General features: G+C 37.7%; 3 protein-coding genes across 3 annotated transcripts; all 3 read right to left on the bottom strand.

The window, feature by feature from the left end:
* Nucleotides 1-1,113: 1,113 nt before the first annotated feature.
* Nucleotides 1,114-4,081, bottom strand: LOC111801412 (WUSCHEL-related homeobox 1). Its single transcript, XM_087126707.1, has 4 exons — nucleotides 3,586-4,081; nucleotides 3,184-3,495; nucleotides 2,892-2,968; nucleotides 1,114-1,569 (listed from the first exon to the last, which is right to left on the bottom strand). Exons 1-4 carry the CDS (start codon nucleotides 3,731-3,733, stop codon nucleotides 1,216-1,218), a joined length of 891 nt encoding a protein of 296 aa, XP_086982833.1. The 5' UTR covers nucleotides 3,734-4,081; the 3' UTR covers nucleotides 1,114-1,215.
* A 5,024-nt stretch (nucleotides 4,082-9,105) lies between these two features.
* On the bottom strand, nucleotides 9,106-14,227 carry LOC111801506 (phosphoethanolamine N-methyltransferase 2). The gene is made up of 12 exons (XM_023685519.2): nucleotides 13,945-14,227; nucleotides 13,737-13,852; nucleotides 13,169-13,306; nucleotides 12,928-13,065; nucleotides 12,097-12,240; nucleotides 11,417-11,527; nucleotides 11,186-11,327; nucleotides 10,573-10,853; nucleotides 10,007-10,168; nucleotides 9,861-9,914; nucleotides 9,694-9,768; nucleotides 9,106-9,594 (listed from the first exon to the last, which is right to left on the bottom strand). Exons 1-12 carry the CDS (start codon nucleotides 13,970-13,972, stop codon nucleotides 9,490-9,492), a joined length of 1,494 nt encoding a protein of 497 aa, XP_023541287.2. The 5' UTR covers nucleotides 13,973-14,227; the 3' UTR covers nucleotides 9,106-9,489.
* Nucleotides 14,228-17,628: 3,401 nt separating this feature from the next.
* Nucleotides 17,629-24,835, bottom strand: LOC111801472 (auxin efflux carrier component 1). The gene is made up of 6 exons (XM_023685482.2): nucleotides 23,382-24,835; nucleotides 23,077-23,308; nucleotides 22,913-22,998; nucleotides 22,639-22,796; nucleotides 18,032-18,108; nucleotides 17,629-17,932 (listed from the first exon to the last, which is right to left on the bottom strand). Exons 1-6 carry the CDS (start codon nucleotides 24,550-24,552, stop codon nucleotides 17,866-17,868), a joined length of 1,791 nt encoding a protein of 596 aa, XP_023541250.2. The 5' UTR covers nucleotides 24,553-24,835; the 3' UTR covers nucleotides 17,629-17,865.
* Nucleotides 24,836-25,463: the final 628 nt, after the last annotated feature.

Below are 25,463 nucleotides of genomic sequence, written 5' to 3'. Positions count from 1 at the left end.
AAAGCTCGATGATGAGGTGATGATGACGAAGAATAAGGAGAGAGAGAGAGAGAGAGGAAAGGGATGTAACAATGGTGGGTCTAAGTGAGTGCATTAAGGGGAAACTTGTGGTGGGGTTTGTGTGAATATGATGTTATTATATGTCCAAACAAACAAACCAAGCTCAAGTCTTGTCACTTTCTACTGTTGTTGTAATTCAGATTTATATGGCCCAACCACACTGCCACACCGCACCTCCTCTTGCCTTCCTTCCTTCTGCCATCGCTCATAAATTCACTTAAACCCTCTCTTCTTTCATTCTCTTTTTCTTCTTACACCCTTCTTTAATTCCTTCATTTTATGGCCTTTGCATCTCTCAGCCCTGCATTTTACATTAATTACCCATTCAACTCCTTAGGGTTTTCAAACAAATAATTGTTTAAGTTGCACGGTGAAATGGGATTGTAACCGTCCAAATTCTTTCACCGCTAGTAAATATTGTTCGTTTTGGTTGGTTATGTGTTGGCGTCGGTCTCACGATTTTAAAATGTGTTTACTAGGGTGAGAGAGGTTTTCACACGCTTATAAACAATATTTCGTTCCCCTGTTCAACCAACCGATATTTGTAAGATCAGTTTCTAGGGTATGTTTCAATTACGTCAAGAATCATCTTTTAAGTTTAAAGAAGCCCACTTTATCAAAATACGAGGAATGATAAGTTATAACGTCTCGTTCTAGAGTCATTCCTATGGGATCCAATACAAAAATTCTAAGAATAATCATAGGTCTACCTTAGTGCACTAAAATCTAAAGAAGCTCACAACTTTGTCCAATAAAAAAAAACTCAACTTTCTAGCGTGTTCGTATGAACCAATGACTTGAACAATTTGGACAGCTCGGTTGGATTTTCTTTCAATTTAGGTTAGATTGGAACTTTTTTACTTGGGTCAACCCGACCAACCTGAAAATATAATCTACAACTAAAACTCAACCTACTTTTAAGATTATTACGAAGATTAAAAATATTAAACGTTTGTAAGAGTGTATTGTAACTTATAAATATTTGATATTTGAGCGTTGAGAATCAACCCGATATAAAATTGTGACTAAAACACGAAATTGAAAGCCCAAATGGGAAAAGAAAAGAAACATTTCACCAAACTATTCATCAATCAACTTACATAAACAGAAAGAACAAACTTTAAAGCTTTGGTAAATCACTTCTTCATGCCTTAATCAATTCTTCAATGGAAGGAATTCAAAGAACTGAAGTGGAGTCATCACATTAGCACTGTTCATCCCTGAGCTTCCCACTGTTTCACACCCACCATTTCTTGTCTCACTGCACAATGGAAATAGTTGTAGGGTTTCTGATTCTTCTAATCCTTCAACCCCATCATCTTGGTGCATTATTGTTGTAACTGTCGCGGTCGTGGTGGTGGCGGCGATGGGGGCGGTGTTCATCATCAGTTGCCTGCAGCCACCAACGCCACCGCCACCGACACCGCCGGGAGTGGCCGCCGTAGAATGGAGGCATCCATTTTGTGTCCTGGTGCTATCTTTTGGCGCGCGTTGAATTGGAAGAGATTCCTGTGATAATTTAGAGAATGATCATAGGTTTATAAGTAAGGAATACATCTTCATTGGTACGAGGCCTTTTGGGTAAGCCTAAAGCAAAGCCACGAGAGGTCGTAATGGCATGAAAAGACGCAAAGGGGGGAAGATGATGTTCAAAGTTTGATAAGAGGGGGAGGGAGGTGTAGAGCCGACAGAAAGGAAGGAATGCAGCTTTTGGAGCCTTTTCATTTCCCAACAAACTAAGCTAAGCTTTTTGTTCCCTTCCTTCTTCCTTCTTCAACATCTTTTCTTTATCACACGCTATAATAACTTTTTCACCTTAAAGCTACCCTTCCCATTACCTCATCATTTCATGCATGGGATGGTTTGAATAATCATCACCAAACATTCTTCTAGACTAACTATGTTCGAGAGCCGATGTTGACTAATTAACATGAAGATCATTTGAGTATCCGAGGTGTTGATCAGCTCTATTGAACTGGCTTAATGGAATTTTCGGGTGTCGAACAAAGAAGTTGTGAGTCTTAGTGAAGATCCGTGGAGAAAAGGAGTTGACCCGGATAGCTCAAAGAATTTTCGGGTGGTCAAATAAAGAAGTTGTGAGTCTCTAAGGTGTCTTCATATCAAAAATCCGTGGAGAAAAGGAGAAAAGGAGTTGACCCAGATAGCTCAATAGAATTTTCGAGCGTCGAACAAAGATGTTGTGAGTCTCAAATGTGTCCTCGTAGTGAAGATCCATGGAGAAACCAAGTCAACCCGGATAGCTCAGTAGAATTTTCAAGTGTTGAACAAAGAAGTCGTACGTTCATAGTGAAAATCCATAGAGAAAAGGATTTGACCCCAATAACCCAATAGGATTTTCGGATGTCGAACAAAGAAGTCGTGAGTCTTGAAGATGTCTTCATGGTAAAGACTCATGGAGAAAAGGAGTCGATCCAGATAGCTCAAAAGAATTCTCGGGTGTCAAACAAAGAAGTTACAAATCTTGAACGGAGTTGACCCGAATAGCTCAATAGAATTTTCAAGTGTGGAACAAAGAAGTTGTGAGTCTCGAGAGGTATCTTAATAGTGAAGACCCATGAAAAAAAGGAGTTGACCCGAATAGTACTAACTATTTAGGAAGAAACTCAAAGTTACTTTATCCGAGAGGGATATTGTTAAAGTCTCACATTAGCTAATTAAGAGAAAAATGAAGATCGAGAACACATAAGTAAGCGTAAACCCACGAAAACTTACGCTAACGAAACGATAAAGCATGATTTGTTGTAAAAATGGGGTTTTTATTAGAACACAAAAAAAAAAAAAAAAAAAAGTGAGAGAAAGAAAATAGAAACCTCCACAAGTGTACGGCAGTTTGTAGAGGTAGGCCAGTTCTTGGTGTGTTCAACTTCATAGACTGTCCTACCCGACCCTGTTGACAAAAAGTAAGACAAAAAGAATACGACTTTACATATCAACAAACAAATAGAATGTTTAGAACAACTCCCAAAGACAAAATTTGTGCCTCTTCGCGACAAAAATCTATGTCACGGGTTCAAACACATCAATGTTCTTCCTTTTTTATCGCTTAAATTTCACAAAATCATGAACAAAAAAACATTTCAAATGGTCGGATTTTTTTGTTACCTGAATCTTTCCGTTCGAGGATTTCAATGTCGCAAATCGACTGGTCGGAAGATTCCATCTGACGGCGGCGTTTCTGCCGCTCTCTAGCCTTGTGATTCTGAAACCAATAGAACACGTTCTTCCCTTCGATCTTCCCAAAACGGCGGAGCTGACCGGTGATATGTTGAATCTGGTCGGCGGACGGTGTTCGAGTTCCCCGGCGGTACAATTCCTCCAGTAATCTCAACTGCTCCGGCGTCGGATTCCACCGCGAGCTTACCACGACCGGCGGCGGTGGTGCATTATTCAACTCTCTCTTGCTCTGATCAGTCCCTACAGAACATTAAAATCCGGTGAATATGAACGGATTTGAAGGAAAGTAATGAAAAAAAAAAAAAAAAAAAGGAGAGATTTTGAAAGTACCCATTTGATAAAATTGAGAGAAGAAATCGTTGGTGGAGGGAGAAGAGAGAGGGCGAGGAATGAGCGGTCGAAGTTTCCGGGCATTGAATGAATCGGAAGAAAAATTCAAATCTCCGCCGTCATTGTAACCCATCATCCACATGTTCATCAAAAAAACAACTAATAATACTAAATTGGTAGTAACCCTTTAATGGGATTGCAAACTAGAGCTCAAAGGGTGTAAAAAAATTCAAACTTTTTGAGTGGGAACCCTCTCTCTCTCAATCTCTCTCCCAATCTCTCTCCCAATCTCTCTCTGAATCTCTCCCAATCTGTATAGTGAAGAAAGAAGTGATGGGTAATATATAGAGAGTGGGAATTGAAGCTTGGTGGGATAGTTTGAGCTGAAAGTGTGAAAGGGTTTCTTTTTGGGAGAGAGAGAGAGAGAGAGAGAGAGAGAGGCGTGGAATTCTGGGGAGAGGGTTTTTTGTTTTTGTTTTTTTCGGGAGAAGTGAATGTAAAACGACTTGACGATGATGAGGGTTATGATAAGCCTCATCACACATACATACATTATTAAGACACTCCTTATCTCTCTGTCTCTCTCTCTCTGTCTCTCTCTCTGTCTCTCTCTCTGTCTCTCTCAAATTCTCTCTCTCAAATTCTCTCTCTCTCTCTCTCTCTCTCTCTCTCTCTCTCTCTCTCTCTCTCTCTCTCTGGGGGAGGGTGGTCTGTCATTAATTGTAATCCTAATGTGTTGTGGCTATCAATCTTATTCTAAATCCAAACTGCCCCTCATCTTCTCTCTCTCTCTCATTCATTTTTGCTGTCATTTTGTGTACGCCACCATACCCTTATTTTACCCTCTTCTATCACCCTTCATTTCCACTCTCTCCTCTAACCATACCAAATCTCTCTCCCTCCCAAAAATTATGAATTATTCGACCAGACCGCTACAATATGACTAACACAGTTCAATATCGTGAGCTACAACATGACTAACACGGTTAACATTCATTAGGACAAAGGCGGAGAAGTCTTTCTCGCTCATGCTCCATCTCCTATTTCATGATCCCGGTAAAATTCTCCATTAGACTAAGGACTCAAGAAGCCTATACGATGAAAACAAAGGCGGAGAGGTCTTTCTCATCTCCTATTTCGTTTCCTATTCATGCAAAATTCTCCATTAGACTAAGGACTAGAGAAGCTCATTTAGTGAAGACAAAGACGGAGAAGTCTTTCTCATCCCCACCTTGTCTCCTATTTCATTTCATCTCTACAAAATTCTTAATTTATTTTTGTAAAGATAAGTCGAGAATTAAATAGACATCTATAATAGATACAAGACTGTATTTTGTCGTATTTTAAGAGGTAGAAGTTAATGGACGTCCAATATCTGAATCCATTGCCTGCTACCCCCATGCAGTTTATTTATTTGTATCTTTCTCTCTCTCTCTCTGAATCCATAGTCCTTTGGTCATTATGATAGGAATGACTCAATTTTCGAGCCTCTCTCTCTCTCTCCCTCTCTCTCCCTCTCCCTCTCTCTCTCTCTGAGAGAAGGCAAGCATTTGAAATGAAAGGCATAATAATTGTTTAATTATTTGTGGGAAGGAAAGAAAAGAAAGAGAAGGGGCTGGTTGGGGAGAGGGCCAAGGGGCTACACACTGCACCTTCTCAGAACCCTACCCTCTCTCTCTCTCTCTCTCTCTATTACATTATCACTTACAATAATAACACCAACAAAACAACCAACAAAAAAGGTTTGGATGTTTAAGACACAAACCCATTTCACCTTCAATCAAATGAATCAACGAAATTATAAGTTCGATTGTTCGCCAATGATTAAGGAAAAGTGAGCTTAAAGGTAGAAGAAGAATTAAGATGTAATGGTCTAAGTCTACTGTTAGCGGATATTGTATTTTTTTTTTTTTTTTTTTTTTTGGAACAGTTGAGAGAAGATGGGAAGTCAACTTGTCTGCAAAACAAGACAGCTTTTTTGTCTTTGGTTTGTAATGTTGTTGACCAAGAATGAAATGTTGTGGAAGGGTTAAGTAATGTGTTGAAATGAGCAGAAAATAAAAGTGAGAATCAGAAGGAAAAGAATGGAAGAAACAAAGGATCGTTTGGAAACAAAGTAAGAATAGATTCCAATTCTCTGATTTCAATACGTAATCAAACACCCTTTTTGTCTCCCTACCCTCCTCTACTATTACTTTTATTATTATTATTGTTGTGTTTTTTTTTTTTTTTTTTTCACTTCTTTTTGTCCCATTTCAATTTCTAAACTTTGAAGGTATCGATGTTTGAGATATCATTAATTGAAAAAAACCCTGATCAATCGTGAGATTCCACATCAATTAGAGAGAGAAACGAAACATTTCTTATAACTGCATGGAAACATTTTTCTAGTAGATGCATTTTAACGCCTTTAGGGGAAGTTCGGAAGGGAAAGCAAAGACCCCAAGTGGTGTGTCAATGAGAATGCTGACCCTCAAGGGGGTGAACCGTGAGATCTCACATCGGTTTGAGAGAGGAACGAAACATCACACTGCAAGGATGCTGGCCTCCAAGTGGGTGGATTGTGAGATCCTACATCGATAGGAGAGGGGAATGAAACATCACACTGCGAGGACGCTGGCCTCCAAGGGGGTGAATTGTGAGATCCCACATCGGTTAGTGAGGATCAAGGACGCTGGCCCCTAAGGGAGTGGATCGTGAAATCTCACATCAGTTGAAATGGGGAACGAAACATCACACCGCAAGGATACTAGCCTCCAAACCCTAAACCCTTCAAAGGGATGGATTGTAAGATCTCGCATTGATTGAAGAAGAGAACACAACATTCATTTCTTATAAGGGTGTGGATCAGTTCTTTGAAAGGTAGGCAGATATCTTGACGACTTAGCTACATTTTGTTTGTATTAATGTTGGTACCAACGTGTGGTTATGTTTGTTTGCATTAATGGTGGCAATGTTCTAAATTTGGTTATGGCCTATAGAATTAATTCATCTCACCAAACCCTTTAATTACAGATGTTCTAAGTGGTACACATCTGTCTTATACTTTTAAGTTTACATTATTTTGCTCCCAAAATGTTAAACAAACCGCTCGGAATTTAACTTCTTTTGCACAAACCAATCGAGAGATGGACGAATTCCCGAGAAGGTGGACTTTAACTTCTAATGGTGCTTTTGGCATTTCTTTGGTTCGTTTGGCCATAGAATCATATAATGATTGATCATCATACGTTCAAACTTCTGAAAGTCTGTTATCCCGACATTTTCGTGTGACATTGTCATGTTACTCGTTTTTAAGAATGAAAACTACCTCTACAGACAAACACATTGTTAGTATAGGTAATAGCTTCAATTCTTTTAAGTTTTTCGGAAGAATCTCATCTTCAAGATCATTCTCATTCTATGATAGTTCAAACCTACCTCTAGCAGATATTGTCCTCTTTGTGTTGTTCTTTTTGTGCTTCCTCTCAAGGTTTTAAAAAGCATAAATAGGTTTCCTCCACACACTTGTAAGGAATACTTCGTTCCCCATCTCCTTAGGGGCCTAGCGTCCTCACTGGCACACCACTCAGTGTCTGGCTATAATATCATTTACAATAGTCCAAGACTACCGCTAGCCGATATTGTCATTTATGGTTTTTCTTTTTTGGACTTTTTCTCAAGGTTTTAAAACGCGTCCGCTAGCGATAGGATTGGACTGTTACATATTCAAATGTGGTTTCGGTTTATTCATGAACTACTCTTTTACTCGAGTGTCACAAATACATTTTGACTCACCTTAGCCAACACGATGCCATGACACAATCTCATACCCTTGTCTCATCTCCACTCATGTTACAAAAACATTAAAATCAAAAGTTTATAGGTTTTAGTGAGGAACCCAAGGTGAAGTGAAATGGGGTCCTATAATTGATGTGTGTGGTTGACTCTTAAACACATTTAGAGTTCTGATTAGAGTGAGAAAAATGAGGATGTCTTGTCTCTGAAAACCCCACAACTTTATGCAGTCATGTCTGTTTAATGAAGTTTGCAGTGCATGGTTGTGAGAGAGAGAAGAGGAAAACATTAGAAATTATAGCGAAGCAGACAGGCTTTGCAGTGAATTAGCAGCTGAGCTAAGAGATTTATGAACCATTTTGCTTTTGTTTTTTTTTTTTTAAAAAAAAAAAACACAGAAACAGACAGAAGTTTAGGGTTTGTGAATTGTTCAGAATGAATGTTATGTTTTTTTTTTTAATCAAATCTCCATTTTCACCATCTCAGATAGGCTGCACCCACGTACTCTCTACACCCACTTCCTCTTTTTTTAATCAAATCTTTCTTGTACAGAAAAATATGCCATTTTTATGCTGTGTTCTGAAATTTCAACACACATAGCAGATTAAAAATATGCCCTTTTTGTGCTATTTTTTCTCATGCATGCAGCTCTTCCTGTTTGTTTTTTTTTTTTTTTTTTTTTTTTTTTTTTTTTTTTTTTTTTTTGCTTAATTTCCCTCTGCTTACATGATTTTACAAGGACATAAACTTTCAGGTACCAAGAACAACCATAAAAAAAAAAATAAAAAAAAAAAAATATATATATATATATATATATATACACGCCTTAGCCTATCTAGTGATTACCGATATCTGAAGATGCCATGAAAGCCTGCAAATATGTTGCTTACTGATTCACCCCTCTATAGAGATATTGTCCATTTTGAGCCTCATGACTTTGTTTTAGGATTCCCCAAAAATGCCTCATACAAATGGAGAGAGTATTCCATGATCATTCCCTAAATTAGTCGATGTGGGACTTTCATCATTCAACACAATCCCTTGAGGCTCGACTCCTTTTTCTTTTGGAGTCTTTAGTCATTTTTACTATACCTTCGTGGAGGCTCGACTCCGAGTCCTTTGTTCGACATTTGGTAAATTATACCTTCGTGGAGGCTCGACTCCGAGTCCTTTGTTCGACATTTAAGGATTTACCAATCTATTGACACGACTAAGTTTAGGGCATGGCTCCCTCCGTAGAAGCCACAAATGAGGTTGTTCTGTAGACGAGTAAATGAGAGATGAGGTCGTTCTGTAGACGAGTAAATGAGAGATGAGGTCGTTCTGTAGACGAGTAAATGAGAGATACATTGATGAATTGAGACCATATTTGAATGAGAGTTACGTTATGAACCCAAAATAAAGAGAATTAAAAATATGGCCCAAGCAAACATAGAAAGAGAGAATAAAGGAGGATTGAGAAGTGGCTTTACTAGTAGTTTGCGTAAGATTGATTGTTTTTCCTTTTAGGTAATGTAATCATGGTGGAGATAAAATTTGATTGAAATTCATTGTTTTACCATTAGATAATTTTGATTTTAAATGGGGTAAATTTTATGTTTCTAACACAGAAATTCGAAATAAACTTTTTAGAAAAGGACAATTATACAGTTGGTGAGGAAAATTTTGAATGCCACCTCGTGAAAGGATGACACACCAAATATATATAACATGAAAAGCTGTAAACTAGTAGAGACGTGAATGTGAAGGTGACAAGGAAATTTTGAATAAAGTTCCACGTGAATGAGCAAAGGCAAGGGTGTGGACAAGAGGCCTAGAATCTTTTCCATACCCCATGCCACAGCACAATTCACAATCACAAATGTTCGTGGTCCACTTAACAGCGACTTATCAATACCTAATACACGACTAAAGCCAGCCAGCCAACCGCTATCAATATTTGAGTAGATTACACACTGTTACCTTCCAAAAGTTGATGGTTCGATTTCCACCTACATTGTTGAAATCAGAAGCAAAAGACATACCATAATAGTGATATTAAGATTGTTTGTGTATCAAGTGAAGTAAGGGAACTCAAGGTTCCAAATGATTTCAAACAAAAAAACTGCAATAAAAATAAAGCATAAATTATGAGCACTTTTTCTTGGCAATGAAGAGTCCCCATCTTTGCTCACCGGTGGAGCTCCGGGCTAGTTTTGCTTTCCAACCATCTACTATTTCGTTGTAGTCCTCCTGAATTAAACCCGAATCTCCCAAGTGAGTGAGGAAAAAAAGACACCAAAATAGAAGTAAATACTACAGCATAAGTGTGAGAAAAATGTGAAAACTCACGGCAGAGAAGTCCTGAACGAAATCCTCCTTCTCCTTTTCTAAAGTACTTAATTCGCGTTGCAAAACTCGAATGAACTGAGAGGTGCAAACATGTAGATCTTCAGACACAGAAGCACATCATCGTCATAGTTTTCGCTGCTATGGATTTAAGGAGCAAACAATAATACCTGATCGGTGCGATCCTCGGCAGTAACCTCATCAAAGCCAGCATCTCTCAGCATCTGTTGAAGATGTAAAATCAATGATGAGCTTGCATGGTTAGAAAACAATAGACACTGACCATGGGAGGGGTGAATGAGATGGTTGAACTTGCCTGACCATATGCCTTTACATCATGTAGATCATAACCTCTCTGCTTGATATACTCAGCAAACTCGTCTGTAGGAGTTCCACCGCTTCTGCAATAATCACTGATAAGAACCTTACCTCCTGGCTTCAACCATTTGTAAAAGGATTTCATCAGCGCAGGTTTATCCTGCAATAGATTAATAGTTCAGATATTGAATATGCAAACTCCAAAGAGAAAGAAAGGGAAAAAAACAAATACGCTAAATGACCGATTATAACAGACATATCTTGCAGGATTACCTTATTGAAACATCATTTTATACGGTAATGATCTGTAGCTTGATCAAATTATCAATTATGTACAATAAAAACATTCTAATAATTCCAATAAATGCATAAAGGAAAATGAAGTTCATATATCGATGTGTGTGTGTGTGTGTTTGTGTGTGTGTGTGTGTGTGTGTGTGTGTGTTGTCTGGACACGAACATGAGGTTCATTTGTTGTAAAAATGCTGAGTTGGGAAATTGTCAACCAGTTCAACATAATTAGTAAAAAACAAGATGGCGGAGGAACATGAAGATATTTCTTACTTGAATGTGTAATATTGTGTCCCGGCTGTATATTACGTCAAAAGTATTATCTGGATAGGTTTTTTTGGTACAATCGGCAACCTCGAATTCAACTGCGCATTTGCGTCCAATGGCCCGCTCAAGAGCAAAAGAAATCATATTGATGGAGAGATCAATGCCAACAACCTCGACATCGAAGTTCTCTGCCATGTAAAAGTCACCTCCCCCAATGCCACAACCAACATCCAAAACTTTTTGACCAGGCTTCAGCTCTAGCTTTGAAACAAATTCTTTGGTGGTCTCTACATAAACGGAAAAGCTAGAAATTTCATTGTTACACAAATATATAAATAGATCAATCACTAAAGAACCCTTTGGTTCACAGGTCTCACAAGCTTAGATTTATCTAGCATAGAACATTTGGTATTCGGATGTCTCAACAGATTTTCATAACGTGCCCTCCTCAATTAGACGACATATTGGTTACTTGAGTGGTCCAAATATTGCCGAAAATATACTCAAATTGCAATGTGCTGACATAATTTTATGAAATCATCAAAATACATTGCCATTGAAAAGATTAGAGAGATAATGGCAGCAGAGCAGAAGAAGAGGCTTAAATAATAAGGCTTACCTATTCCTCCTGTACTGACAAAACCTTGACCAAATACACGCTCGTAGCGCAGGATGCCATTACATTTATATTGAACATTATCTAAAAACCTCTGGAATCCTCTGTCTTCCTGTGAAAAGACTTTCTGCCATATCCAGCAAATCTAAGTCAAAATGAAATGTAAACTTTGTTAGTAATAAACATAAAGAAACATTAAAAGGAATAATTAGAACAACTTCCGCCAGTAAGTACCTGGTTTTGGTTCTTCTTAGTTCGTACATAAGCTCCTATACATTTGCTGCTTACAAGGGATAGTTCATAGGAGTTTCCACACTCATCACGTATTTGGCAATCCTTAAAAATCTGCAGATGATGTAAAAAAAAAAGTTCAAGCTGGGATTACCATACATAATCTAAATGCTAAGCACTCACATGCCAAGTATAAATAGAAAAACTTCACATAAAAGCCAAATAGGAAATCAACCTGGCACACATCAGACACATACTTGTCTCTTATAATCTTGAGACGAAGTAAAAGTGATGGCAAGGATGTAAAGTCAAGCACTTCAAGAGACAAAAACATAACCATATACATAGTAAACACCATTTTGAATCAGAGAAGTTTCCCAGATGCAGTCTATTATGCTAGGATTGTCAACCTAGAAAAACACTTCTTTTTTATATACTATAAAATCAGGACTAATGCATATATGAACTGTCCATTGCACATCATTCGTTAATATTATCATAATTCCAGCACTTCGTCATCAGAAGACGATCTGTTGTTTTTTTTTAATTTTTTAAATGATGATGATCTGTTGAAGTTGAACGATGAGAAATAGACATTGTCATATAGTTAATACACAAAATCTCAAGGTTTCATAGGGGTAAAAAAACTAATGAAACTAATAAAAAAAGCAGACGGAAACGACCTTTGTGTAAAATCTGGGTTCCCTGTAATGTGTTGGGTTGTATTTGCGCTTAGAGTCTCCAGACTGATGAAAACATGACTCTCTGAAGAAGACATATCCACCAACCTTCAACCATTTAATCATACTTGCAGCCAAATTCTCCACCTATGGTTATAACAATGAATCAGTTTTTTGGAAGGACAATAAAAAATAAGCAGGCTTAGTCTAAATCTAACTAAGATTGCAAAAAATTAAACTCAAGGATTTAATGAACAATTTATCCAATAGAAGAACTTTGTAGACTGAAATGAAAATAGCTGAATGAAATTTCACCTAGCAACAAAAGAGGAACAGTATATAGCAGAATAGATTACACTTACATAACAGCTACAATGAAAAAAAAAATAAAATTAAAACCTGAATTTCTTTTTGCCACCTGGATTGACAAAAAGAAATCTGAAACAGTTCGTGCTAGACAGACTAATTGTGTTATTTAACAAACCAACCTGACAATGTTCCATAGCAACGAAGATATAATGCATATATTATTCAGTTCACTCTTTGGTGGATCTAAGAATTAGCCACAGCTTTCGCAGACTAGGCAATAGGCTATCACCATTTCACTTTCAATGAGAGTTTGGATCTGGATTTTTAAGACCCCAAATACAAAACGACTCCAAATACTCTAATCTTGAACAAACAACCAACTAGAAAGCATGCATATACAAAAGTGTAAAACATTTTCAGATTTTCTCATTCTATCAACAATGCATCACAAGTCATAAATCGAAGACTATGATCTCATGTAGTGTGCATCCAGGGGTTCCAATAGCACCAAAAGATAGGCAGTACCTCTTTATCAGACAAGTACATTAGCAGCCAATTGGAGAATATCAAATCAATTGATCCATTGGAAATGCTAAGCTCTGGAGAAGTCACATCTGCACATAGGAACTTGACGTTCTTGTGGTGGCTGTTGATGCTTTCATTCTACAGTTAGAACGTTAAGATGATAAGATAAAGAAAATAATTCCGTGCAAGTGTAAAACAGCAGTCGCGTGTTGGTACAGTATGAATAGATGTTAAACCTTACCTTCTTTATAGCATTTTCTATGAAATCCAGAGCAATAAGCTGGCCAGCCTTCAGGGCTAATTCGCTAGTAAAACGGCCGATTCCAGCTCCAAGTTCCAAGACAGATTTTCCTTCGTAGTGGGGAAGCAAAGAAAGTACCTGTGGACGGACAGTTTAAGAACTATGCACATCTTAAACACTGATGTACAACTCTACATCCTGCATTTCCACATCTAAACATAATAGATAAGAAAGAATGTATTGACTCTGTCTGCATTTCCAATGCATGTAATCCTGAGATTCAATGAATGAACCGAATCATCCAGCTTCATAACTGGAACTATTTAGAACTGTGCTACTGAAAATTAGGAAGAAGATTTTTCGAGACATGATACTACTAAACAACATTCTTCTCTACTATGTGAACAGTAGGAACCAGTAGTATTTTAGGGACAAAAACCGAGAAGAACAGATCTTAAACCAGACAAAACGACAACATCTGCCACCAAGCCAAATAATGAATTATAACAAAAAAAAAGAAATGAAGGTAAGCCGAGACTAGTGAAGAACATGCAGCGAGAAGCATTACTTCAGGTCGCTCTTCCTTGTCAAGATTAGAGGCCTGAGAGTCGAGCATCATCGCCTCCACAGTCAAATCCGCGGAGTGCTCCGTCCAGTAGTTCTTCTGCACCTCGCGCTCTTGTTCTTTGAAACACAAAAGCAACAGATTCAATCGCAAGAGTTCGAACAGAAACACCATCACTACATGAATTATAATGCAAAGAAATAATGAGAACTTTTACCACCAATCTGAGCAGAAGCCATTGCCACTGATTAGAACCGAAACGGAGAATGTGAGAGCGAGGAGGGCCGAGGAATATAACTAAAGCCTATGAACCCTCAACGGCGAGGCGAGATCTAGAAAAGCTCCTGGATCTTCGGTTGTTTAGTCTTCCTCTCTGCTGCATTCCACGGCTGCGGAAACTGTAAGCGCTTCTCCCTCTCTGTTGACGTCGAAAATCTGTTGCGAGCGATTTTCCCGACTTTGGCGGACCCTATTTATACCAAGCACAGTAGGAACGCCTCTCTCAGTTTTTTATTAGAAGTTAAAGAGAACAACTAGATGTTCATTTAATGAACGATGAAAATGGAGAGACAGCGGGGAGAGGCTCATCTCTAATCAGCTAAACTTACAATATTTTTATATTTGGCATCTAACAATTATGGTATTTGCAAAGTTCATTTTGTCATATACTTTAAAATTACTATAAAAAGATACAAATTATTTATTTTTGTGTATTTGTGTTAATATTATAATAATAATTCATCATTATTAACGCCAACATTATTATTATTCATAGTGACTCGTGCCTAATATTCTAAATCTGGGTTCGGCATCTGTCGGTCCCGACATTCTCCAATAATATTATCCCAACATACTAACACGAGTCCTTTCAGGATGTGTCTTCGTTCAAGTGCATTTTGAGAAATTTTTTCAAGAGGTTGTCCAACCTATATTTGTTCCAAAGTAAAACACAACTATAAAATTTTATGATTGAGCCACTTAAAAAAAAAAAATGTACACCGGTTAATATGGAAAAGAAAGATTTGAATCTTTGATTTATTCCATCAAAAATTTTAAACTTTACGATTTTTTATATAAAATAAAAAATTTAAGAATTTATTAGTTGTAATTTAGCAATTAGTTTATTTATAAAACCCTACAAATGGATTATAAGAAGAGTTCTTGAGATGTGGGACCAAAGGCCCAAGTTCCGAATTTGAAAGGCCCATCTCACGTAGGCCCAAGTTCTGAACTGGAAAGGCCCATCTCCTGTAGGCCCATGTTCTGAACTTGAAAGGCCCATCTCACGTAGGCCCAACTTCTGAACTTGAATGGCCCATCTCACGTATGCCCAACTTCTGAATTTGAAAGGCCCATCTAATGTAGGCCCAAGTTCTGAATTTGAAAAGCCCATCTCACGTAGGCCCAACTTCTGAACTCGAAGGCCCATCTAACGTAGGCCCAAGTTCTGAACTTGAAGGCCCATCTCACGTAGGCCCAACTTCTGAAATTCAAAGGCTCATCTCACGTAGGCCCAACTTATGAGCTTGAAAGGCCCATCTCATGTACGCCCAACTTCTGAATTTGAAAGGTCCATCTCACGTAGGCCCAACTTCTGAACTTGAAGGCCCATTTCACGTAGGCCCAAGTTCTTCATTTGAAAGGCCCATCTCACGTAGGCCCATGTTCTGAACTTTAAAGGCCCATCTCACTTAGGCCCATGTTCTGAATTTGAGGCCCATCTCACGTAGGCCCAAGTTCTGAACTTCAAAGGCCCATCTCACGTAGGCCCAAGGTCTTAACTTGAAAGGCCCATCTCACGTAGGCCCAACTTCTGAACTTGAAATGCCCATCTCACGCTGGCCCATGTTCTGAATTTGAAAGGCCCAACTTCTGCATTTGAAAGGCTTATCTCTCGTAGGCCCACGTTCTGAATTTGAAAGGCCCAACTTCTGAAAAGTAATTTAATGGCTAACATATTTACATGGGTTGATTAAAAAGAAATAGAAATAAGGGTAGAAAAGGAAAAATGTGTGTTATTTGTAGGAAATTAACTTAAAAGGAAAAAAGAAAAAGAAAAGGTAAAAATGAGAAGGGATAGGGAGGTTTCGGTAAAGCTTAGATTGTCTGCCACTAAATTTTGTCGGGTCGGCCCTTACCACGACAATCTTTTGTGGACTGTCATGTCCCTATTACATTTCCCTCTTTTTCTATCTATTTATATTTAAATTTATGTAAATAAAAACCTTATATTATAATTTTAGTATATACACTTAGCATTAAAATATTTATTTAATATGATTTTTGACATGACTAGGTATCAAGTTGGAATCTCATCTAACTTAAGATTCTTATAGTTATAGAGAATTTGACTAACGTGAAACTAGGAATTAAGAACTTTCCATCTTATACCGGCTACTTTGGGGTTACATGGTCGTCTAGAAGGACGGTTGTGGGAGTATAAGTAACCTAACCATATCATAAGAGATGCAGGAATTGTCGGGGCCATTAGGTGCCGAATTTGGAAACTTAGGGTTTTCTCTCCATTTTTTTCAATAGGATAGAGTTGTGAGTGAATCAAGCTCCCTCCACATAGGTTAGGGTGTACGAGAGCATGCCCTCATGAGCTCAAATTCACTCGACCATTTCGAGTTTAGGTTTGGTCGGGTTATAAGCTTTTGACCCTCTAAGGTTATCATTTAGGCCATGATTTCATCTTTATTATGATTAAGTCTCGTTCATTCCTATCTGGCTTTTATCTATTCGAATTTGAACTATTGTCTAAATTTAATATTGATAAAAATAAATGTGTTATTATTATTGCAAATGGGCTACTAATCATGATTAAGCATGCAAATAAAGTATTAATTTAATAAATGAATATGGTCATAGGAACTTTTTGAAACCCATTTGGACAATGACCCATCCTTAACTTCAAAATTTGTTATAATTTATAATTATTAGTCCTAATTAATATTAATTATTTTCTTTCATTTTTGGTAAATAAAATTCCAAAACTACCCCACAAAAAAAAAAAACATAAAAATCAATTAAAAAAAAGGAAAAAGAAAAATGTGTCAGTAAAAAGTGAAGAATGTAGGAGATGTAGAAAGGAGTGTGAGCGAAAAAAAAAAAAAAGTAAATAGAGAAATAATTAAAAATAAATAAATTAAAAAAAATAAAAACTTTTGTCCCCAAATATTCTAAAGGGGTCCACATCAAAATAAGACCCTCTTCTCACCTTATTCTTATTATTCTTGAATTTAATATTAATTTAATTAATATTTATAATTCCATTTTTATCCTTCACATTTAAGGTTGTTTAATTAATTTAGTAATTTCTCCAAAACCTTATCTATTAATCAATAAAAGCATCATACTCACTCTCTTGTTGCATCAATTAGTAGTTGAAATGTGTACGATAACGAAGATCAATCCATCTCAATTCACACTCTCGTTGGAGCTGGAAGTAACTTCATATTAGGCATTATAGCATCAATTGGTAGTTGAAATGTGCACGATAGCAAAGATCAATCCATCTCAATCTACACTCTCGTTGGAGCTAAAGTAACCTCATATTAGGCATTGTAGCATCAACAGGTAGTTGAAAGGTGCACGATAGAAAAGATCAACACATTTCAATCTATACTATCGTTGGAGCTAAAGCAACCTCATACTAGACATTGTAGCATCAATCGGTAGTTGAAATATACACGATAGCGAAGGTCAATCCATCTCAATTTGCACTCTCGTTGGAGTTGAATTAACCTCAAATTAGACAAAGAATTCATGGTCTATGATTGTCCTTTTTTTTTTAATAAAATAATTCAATAACTTTTAAATTTAAGAAACAAAAATTTATATTTTATAGAGTTTCAAACTTTTAAAAAATTAAATAAATTAAAAGATAAAAAGATAAAAAACCAAAACATATTTTTTCTTATATAACTGACTACCAAACATAATGATTTTACAGCCTGTTTTTTCCCCTTTTCTTGGAAGAATTTTCCCCATTTCCCTCAAATCTCTCCTCATTCTTCTTCTCCTTTTATCTTTTTCCCTGTTAAAATCTTCTCTCCCAAAGCTTTGAAGCTTTTGAAATGGTCTCCCATGGCGGACGCAGCCATGGCTGACCTTGGCTTCCATGGCAGCCTCAAATCCCCAGCAAAATGTAGTAAACAAGCGTGATAGGCAAAGCGATCAACATTCCAAAGATAACTCTGCAAACCCACGAAGAAAAATCAAATCTTTTTGTGTTTTTTTGAAACAAAACAGAGATTTAATGTCGGAGTTATTAAGGATATTGGTTCTATACATACCCTGTGCTGAGAATATCAGGGTGTACGTTGTACTCCTTCGCAAAGACAAAGGGGACAATTCCTTGTGGGAGAGCTGCCTGTTTTTTTATAAACAAAAAATGGATATAAATTTGTAGGAAACTCCAAACTAATGGGACACAAAAACATGTCAAACACAGCTAGCTACGGATGTTGTTGGAAAGAGGGATAGTGAAAGAGATAGGAATAGATGAGAATAGATAGAAGCTGCAGTGCTTTATTAATGTCTACTGACTTGATGCTTAGAGGGTTACACAATTCCCGTATTTATAGCTAATACAGTGGACCAGAAATAGTAAATCATAGAAATCTAGATAAACTCAAATCTAATAACAATCTCCTAAAATCTTGTTAGTTTGAATATTTGAATCATATCTAACTACTCTAAATCATATCTTGATTTTGAATACTTTGAATCATATCTCAACACTCCCCCATGATTCAAAGTTGCAGATGTAAGTACAGAGCTTTTCTTCTGACAAGACCTTCGTAAGTATGTCTGCTTTAACCCGTACATTGTCTGTCTCAGCTTGTATACCTTTGTTTCTTTGTCTTCCTTTATGAATCCCTCTGGCGGTCTTACATAAACCTCTTCTTGTAAATCTCCATAAAACTTTTCGTTTGGTAGGTAAACCATATCCCATGTTTCATCTTTCTTAAAGGACTGCATCTCTACTGTCATGGCTTTCTTCCCGTCTTCAGTTGCTTCTTCATAATTCATAGGGTCTGAAACAGTAAGAGCAAATTGACATGATGCATATATGTCAGCTAAAGATTTATACTTCCTTGGAGGTGTCTCATCTGAAAGTTCTTCAAGAGAGGAATTGCTGTTAAGTGATTCTGAAGATGATGAATTTGACACACTTTGTGTTGCAGTGGATGCACTGGGAGATGCACTGGAGTTGACCCTTGTCTCTTCATTTGGGGAAACTTCAACTGTAATCTTTTGCTGCTCCTGTTCTTTACTCCAATCCCAACTCACGTTTTCATTAAATATTACATCCCTTCTAACTAAAATCTTTTCACTAACGGGGTTGTATAGTTTATATGCCTTTGATTGAGTACAATAGCCAATGAAAATGCATTTTTCAGATTTTTCATCAAGCTTTTGACGAGTTTGAGGATGTTTCAAAGCATAAGCAACACAACCAAAGATTCGTAAATGACTTACAGATGGTTTCCTTCCATGCCATGCTTCATAAGGAGTTCGATTCATAACCGCCTTTGTTGGTGAGATGTTTAATAGATAAACAGATGTTGCTACGGCTTCGGCCCAAAATTGGTTTGGAAGTCTCCTTGCTTGTAACATACTTCTTGCCATCTCCACAATAGTTCGATTTTTTCGTTCAGCGATTCCATTCTGTTCTGGAGTGTAGGGAGCTGTTAATTCCCTTTGGATGCCCTCTTCTTCACAAAAGAGATTGAAATCTTTAGATACGAACTCGCCACCTCTGTCTGTGCGAAGAACTTTAATGTGACAGCCACTTTGGTTCTCTACCATAGCTTTAAAAATCTGGAACTTCTGAAAAGTTTCTGACTTATGTTGTAGGAAGTAAACCCAGCTCATGCGACTATAGTCATCAACGAATAGTAAAAAGTATATACTTCCACCCAAGGACTTCGTTTGCATTGGCCCACATAAATCAGCATGAATTAGTTCTAGATAATGTGAAGCTCTTTTAGCTTTTCCAACAGGAAAGAACTTCCTAGTCTGCTTGCCATAAATGCATCCTTCACATAAATTAGTTGAGTCAATTCTTGGTAATCCGAAAACCATACCTTTATCCCTGAGTATTTTCAGGCCGTTCATATGAAGATGTCCATATCTGAGATGCCATAATGTTGAATCATCTTTCATGCTAGCAGTAAGAGCAAAATCCTCCATGTTAGAAACATCAAGTGGAAACATCTTATTTGAAGTCATGGCAATTTCAACTTTATGGCCTGATTTCTTATCTGTGATGACACATGTGTTATCATCAAATAGAACTGAGTGTCCTCTGGTCATCAATTGTCCAACACTCAATAAATTGTACCCTAAATCAGGTACAAATTGAACATTATCTAATTGTTTTATCTTACCGTGACTGGTTTCGACTTTCACTGTACCTTTTCCTTCAACTTGCATCTCTTTTGTATTTCCAAGTTGCACCTTAATCTTTTGCGTCTCATCAAGCTCTTTGAATAAGGATTTGGTGCCTGTCATATGGTTCGAGCATCCGCTATCAACAAACCATAAGTTACCTTTTTCTGGATTAGTATCCATGCACGCCACAAACAACTTTTCTTCTTCTTCTTCATTCTCTGCTGCAAAATTCATTCGTTGATTTTTATACCAACAATCAGATTTTGTGTGACCATACCTTCTACAATGGTAACATTGTATGACATTCCTTTGTTCATTAAATTGTCTCTGTCCATCACTTCTCCACCTGTTATCACGACCACCATGGAAGTTGCGAAATCCTCCTCTTCCACGACTTCTACCTGCTAAATGAATATTTTCTCTTTCGTTATTGGTTGTCTCCTTCACTTGTAGTGCCTTTTCTTCGTTTCTTTCTGATGCTCTATTGATTCTTGCCTCATGAGCCTGAAGCGAGCCCATCAGTTCATCAACGGAGAGTATGGATAGATCCTTAGCTTCTTCTATGGCGGCCACCACATGGTCAAACTTTGGAGTCAAGCTTCTCAACACCTTTGCAACAATTGTTTCGTTTGAAATTTTCTCTCCATAGGTACGCATCTGACTGACTATTGCCATTGATCTTGACAAAAAATCAGCAATTGATTCGCCATTCGTCATGAGTAGAGTTTCAAAATCACGTCTTAGAGATTGCAATTTCACTGTCATGACCTTTGAGTCTCCTAGAAACTCCTTCTGTAGAATTGACCATGCCTGCTTTGATGTGGTTGCTGCTGCAATTCGTGAAAAAATAGTCTCATGAACTGCTTGCTGAATAATGAATAGAGCCTTGGCATCGTTTTTCTTGGTTTCTCTTAGTCTCTCCTTTTCTTCTATTGTGGGTTCTAATACATCAGCAAACCCGTGCTCCACCAAGTCCCATAGCTCCTGCGATCTGAGCAAGGTCTTCATCTTGATGCTCCACCACTCGTATTTCTCACCATTAAATATTGGTAACAACGGTGCAGAGGAAGAAAAACCAGCTACTGCCATTTTTGTTTTGTGAAAGAAAATAATCACTCGCCCTCGTGTCGAACGAACCTGGCTCTGATACCAAAATTGTTGGAAAGAGGGATAGTGAAAGAGATAGGAATAGATGAGAATAGATAGAAGCTGCAGTGCTTTATTAATGTCTACTGACTTGATGCTTAGAGGGTTACACAATTCCCGTATTTATAGCTAATACAGTGGACCAGAAATAGTAAATCATAGAAATCTAGATAAACTCAAATCTAATAACAATCTCCTAAAATCTTGTTAGTTTGAATATTTGAATCATATCTAACTACTCTAAATCATATCTTGATTTTGAATACTTTGAATCATATCTCAACAGATGTTTGTTTCCAAACACATCAACAATCAACCACCAGGCTAGGCCCGAGCTTAGAGATACCTTATCTATTTTCACGAGATAACTTACCTAATTCTATCTAGAAGGCTCGAGCTTAGAGATATCTTCTTAACTACATGACTCTACCAACCAAGCCCGAGTTCAGAGATACCTTAACTATTTTCACGGGATAACTTACCTGACTCTATCTACAAGGCTCGAGCTGAGAGATATCTTCTTAACTACATGACTCTACCAACCAAGCCCGAGTTGAGAGATATCTTAACTATTTTCACGGGGTAACTAACATGACTCTACCAACCAGGTCCAAGCTGAGGGATACCTTGACTATTTTCACCGGATAACTTATAGGACTCTACCAACCAAGCCGGAGCTGAGAGATACCTTAACTATTTTCACGGGATAACTTACATGACTCTACTTAATCTTCTAAATCAGTGAGTTTTCAAGCACGTTCAAGAATATTTTAACTATGCCTCTTGTATTAGTGAGTATTCAAGTCAGTTCACATTTTGAGCAAACTCATAGATACCTTAATTATTCTCTCTCGAGATGACTTGTCCGACCATACAACTAGGTCTTTTGTATGGGTGAGTACCCATTTCAAGCCATACAAACACCTTAACTATTCTCATGAGATAATAACTTGTCCAATCTTACTAGGTTATTTTCGAGCCAATTCACAGATATCATAACTATTTTCACGAGATCAAGTATCTAACTCTACTAAGTATTTTTGTATTATACCTTAACTATTCTTACGAGATAACTCGTACGACCCTTCCTACAACTCTAAGATACATGCAAAGGGTGATTTTGAATTATAATGGTTAACCCGAGCCTACCGCTAGAATATACTGTCTTTGCTCTCGACGTTCTTAAACCATGCCAAAAAGCAACCATCTTTTTCATAATCCAACAACTTTATAGAATTTGACATATTACATTGGTTTTTTTAAAAAAAGGGAAAGGTTTTGGAGTATATGCAGTGAGGAAGCAGGATAGAGGCAATGTCAGAGAAAAGTTGCAGAGAGAGGAGAGAAAAAGTGTGACCTGGACAATGGCTACTCGTAAGAGAACTCCTCTAAGCCCAACAGCAATGGAAGCCACAGCCATTACAGCTGGTCCTGTAAGGAATCTCACAGCCATTGAAAAAGCTGCTATGCTATTCCCACATGCTATCATCTTTGGCTGCAAAGCCATGAACAACCCTGCCATTCACACACACACTTTCATCATTACTCCGCCCCTCCCCTGTTCTTCCCCTGTTTTATGCTTTTCTTTTTGCTTTTCGAACCAAAAAATTAAAGAAAGTTAAGAACTTTACCAAGACTGAACATGGCCATTCCGAGCCCTGCATCCGAGAGAATAGATATCGACTTTGCAACAATGGCTGGCATTTCGACATTCCACCTTAAAGATCATGATCAAATATAATCAGAAACAGAGGTTAAATCAATACCCAAATGGGGTTTTGAAGAACATATGAACCTGAATGATATCAAGGACCAAGTCAGGCCGATCAAACTCGAGTAAGTGTTGGGGTTTCTGATCAGCTTTCTCCAAACCATGATCAAGATTAGCCTTGTCATGACACTCGTTGGCGGCATGGTTTTGGGTTTCTCTGCTACTCCATTGTTGTTACTGTTCATACTCTCTCTGTTTCCATAGCTGAATTCTTCCCTCTCTGTATATTCTTCTTGGTTTTCTCTACGACCCTCCACTGATGAACAAATCCCATTAACAAAAATGAACCAAAAACGAAAACGAAAGTCTAATCCATTCAAGAAACTTACCTTTTCCAGGAGAGACAGCCAATCTCACATCCTTTTGATCATTATGTGCACCAAATTCATGGTTTCCAAACACATCAGAAACAGGGGAAGCACTTGAACTCCAAACAAACATATGCAAATCTCTGTTTCCATCCTCTGTTTTCTGCTGAGCCACAACTCCATTAACAGGCTTCTTAGTATTAGTTGCTGCATTTTTGGATCCTGTAGGTGAAAACATTCCTGGGTTTGGAGCAGGGTAATGATTTGCATTTGCATTGTAATGAAACCTTGGTTTCCCGCCTTCCTCCTCGTAATTTGACGGTCTCGGTGTCGGTCCTCTCGACGCCGAAAGGCCGTAAACATCAGAAGAGCCAAAGTTGGAGTTTCTTCCACCAGTAGCCATCATAGAGTAGAAATCAGTATGGTTAAAACTTGAGCCTCTTGGAGTGGGATTTCGAGATGATTGCAGAGAGTAAATCTCTGCATTAGTCAAATTAGAAGGGCGTGGCGTTGTAGAAGACAACCCCACAGATCTTCTCGAGAAGATATCTGATCTTGAAGCATTTGATTTCCTCACAGTCACATGAAGCTTCCCATCTTCCTTAATCTCAGCCTCTGTTTCAAGAACTTGCCTTCCATCCAACGACATGATATCAGAATCGACATGAATTGAGACAATAGAACCAGCAGTGTCTGGAAACTGCTCAGAAATCAGCACTCTAGCTCCTCTATATTCAAACATAAACAGCATCAATGTATACCAAATAATACACTGAAGAACAACAATCTGAACCATCAAACTCCCTGAAAACTCCCCATACATCCCTTTAAGCAGAGGAATCCCCATAACCAGAGTATTAGGCAAAGTTGAAAGGGAAAACAGAGTAATCGTCCATTCCAAACAACCCCTTTTGCTTATGTTGCTCCAAACAGCAAGAACAGCAAGAACAATGAGTTTTTGGAGAGTATCAGCAGCAATAAACCTCAAGTTCATGGTATATGGATTGTTAGTGGAAATAAAATGAAAAGAAAGAAGAGGAACTGCAAACAGAGCAACAAAACGATTGATTCCAGAGCACTGATCAGGAGTGAAGATCTTCCACCATTTCACAGACCCATAAGCTAAAATCATAGCCACATAAAGAGGAACCACTGCCGTCATTACATGGTAGAAATCCAAAAGACTAATCATCTTTCTTCTTGTTCTTCTTGATTTCTTGAGGTTTGTGAGGTGACCCAGATGAGGAAAATGGCTATGAAGATGAACTCAGAGGAGAAAAACAGGGGAAGAAGAAGAAGAAGAAGAGAATGGCGAATAAAATTAAGCCTTGAGAATTGGGAGGAGGCCTTGTTGCACTTACACTTACAGTCCTCAAAGCAAGAGCAGAGAGCGTGGGAGTTCTTCAACTTCTTTTGGGTTTGTTTTTTTTGCTCTTTGTTTTGAAGCGAGCTTGGATTTGGGTGTTTGGAGGATAATAAAAATGGGTTTCTTGTAAATTGTCATATAAGTTTTTTATTTAATTTAAATATTAACTCCCATTAATATTCTACGTGAATTATCCGTATTTAACACGTTTGTAGTGTGAGAGTGAGATATTCACTTGTAAACACTTTGATTATTAGTGATAGGTAAATATTTTTGTCTCTTTGTTTAAATTCTGTTCGTTGGTGTTGTGAGTACTTTCGATCTTACTTCTGTTTGTGCTACAATAATCGATATTATAATTTTGTGGTGGTAGCATTTGGCACACAACCGGGTTTAAATATGATATAAACATGGGAGGTTAGTAAGTGCCGGGCTGGCTGCCTGGCTGCCTGGCTGCCTGCATTTGTTAAAGGGAAAAGAAGAACAGAGTCTGGTTGGAAGGTGGGGCTTTGTTCGGCAGAGCTTTTTCCAACACTTTTTTCTTCTTCTTTTTTCTCTCTTGGATTCGCTTTTTAAGGCTCCTGGCTCGTAAGCTTAGCTTTGGGTCGTGTCTAAATGGTGTGAAAATTCTATAAAGATATGGAAATAGTAATAAATAGAAAGATACCGTTTGTGGTAAGCGGTAATGGAAGACAAATATCTATGATATATATGGTAAACTATAATTCAGTACTGAA

This window comes from Cucurbita pepo, chromosome 9 (assembly GCF_057944985.1).
Source record: "Cucurbita pepo subsp. pepo isolate OVF chromosome 9, ASM5794498v1, whole genome shotgun sequence".
Taxonomy (NCBI): domain Eukaryota; kingdom Viridiplantae; phylum Streptophyta; class Magnoliopsida; order Cucurbitales; family Cucurbitaceae; genus Cucurbita; species Cucurbita pepo.
Note: the sequence above shows the minus strand (reverse complement) of the source record. Positions and strands in the feature narration are given on the sequence as shown.

Coding starts and splice junctions, on each gene's coding strand:
- LOC111801412 (XM_087126707.1), bottom strand. CDS start 3,733: ATGAACATGTGGATGATGGGTTACAATGACGGCGGAGATTTGAATTTT. Junction 3,496..3,585: donor CTCTCAATTTTATCAAATGG/GTACTTTCAAAA, acceptor AATGTTCTGTAG/GGACTGATCAGAGCAAGAGA. Junction 2,969..3,183: donor CCTCGAACGGAAAGATTCAG/GTAACAAAAAAA, acceptor TTTTGTCAACAG/GGTCGGGTAGGACAGTCTAT.
- LOC111801506 (XM_023685519.2), bottom strand. CDS start 13,972: ATGGCTTCTGCTCAGATTGGTGGTAAAA. Junction 13,853..13,944: donor TGCTCAGATTGGTGGTAAAA/GTTCTCATTATT, acceptor TGTGTTTCAAAG/AACAAGAGCGCGAGGTGCAG. Junction 11,528..12,096: donor AACCCAGATTTTACACAAAG/GTCGTTTCCGTC, acceptor CATCATCTGCAG/ATTTTTAAGGATTGCCAAAT.
- LOC111801472 (XM_023685482.2), bottom strand. CDS start 24,552: ATGATTAGTCTTTTGGATTTCTACCATGTAATGACGGCAGTGGTTCCT. Junction 23,309..23,381: donor GGCTGTCTCTCCTGGAAAAG/GTAAGTTTCTTG, acceptor TTTGTTCATCAG/TGGAGGGTCGTAGAGAAAAC. Junction 22,999..23,076: donor TGGTCCTTGATATCATTCAG/GTTCATATGTTC, acceptor ATGATCTTTAAG/GTGGAATGTCGAAATGCCAG.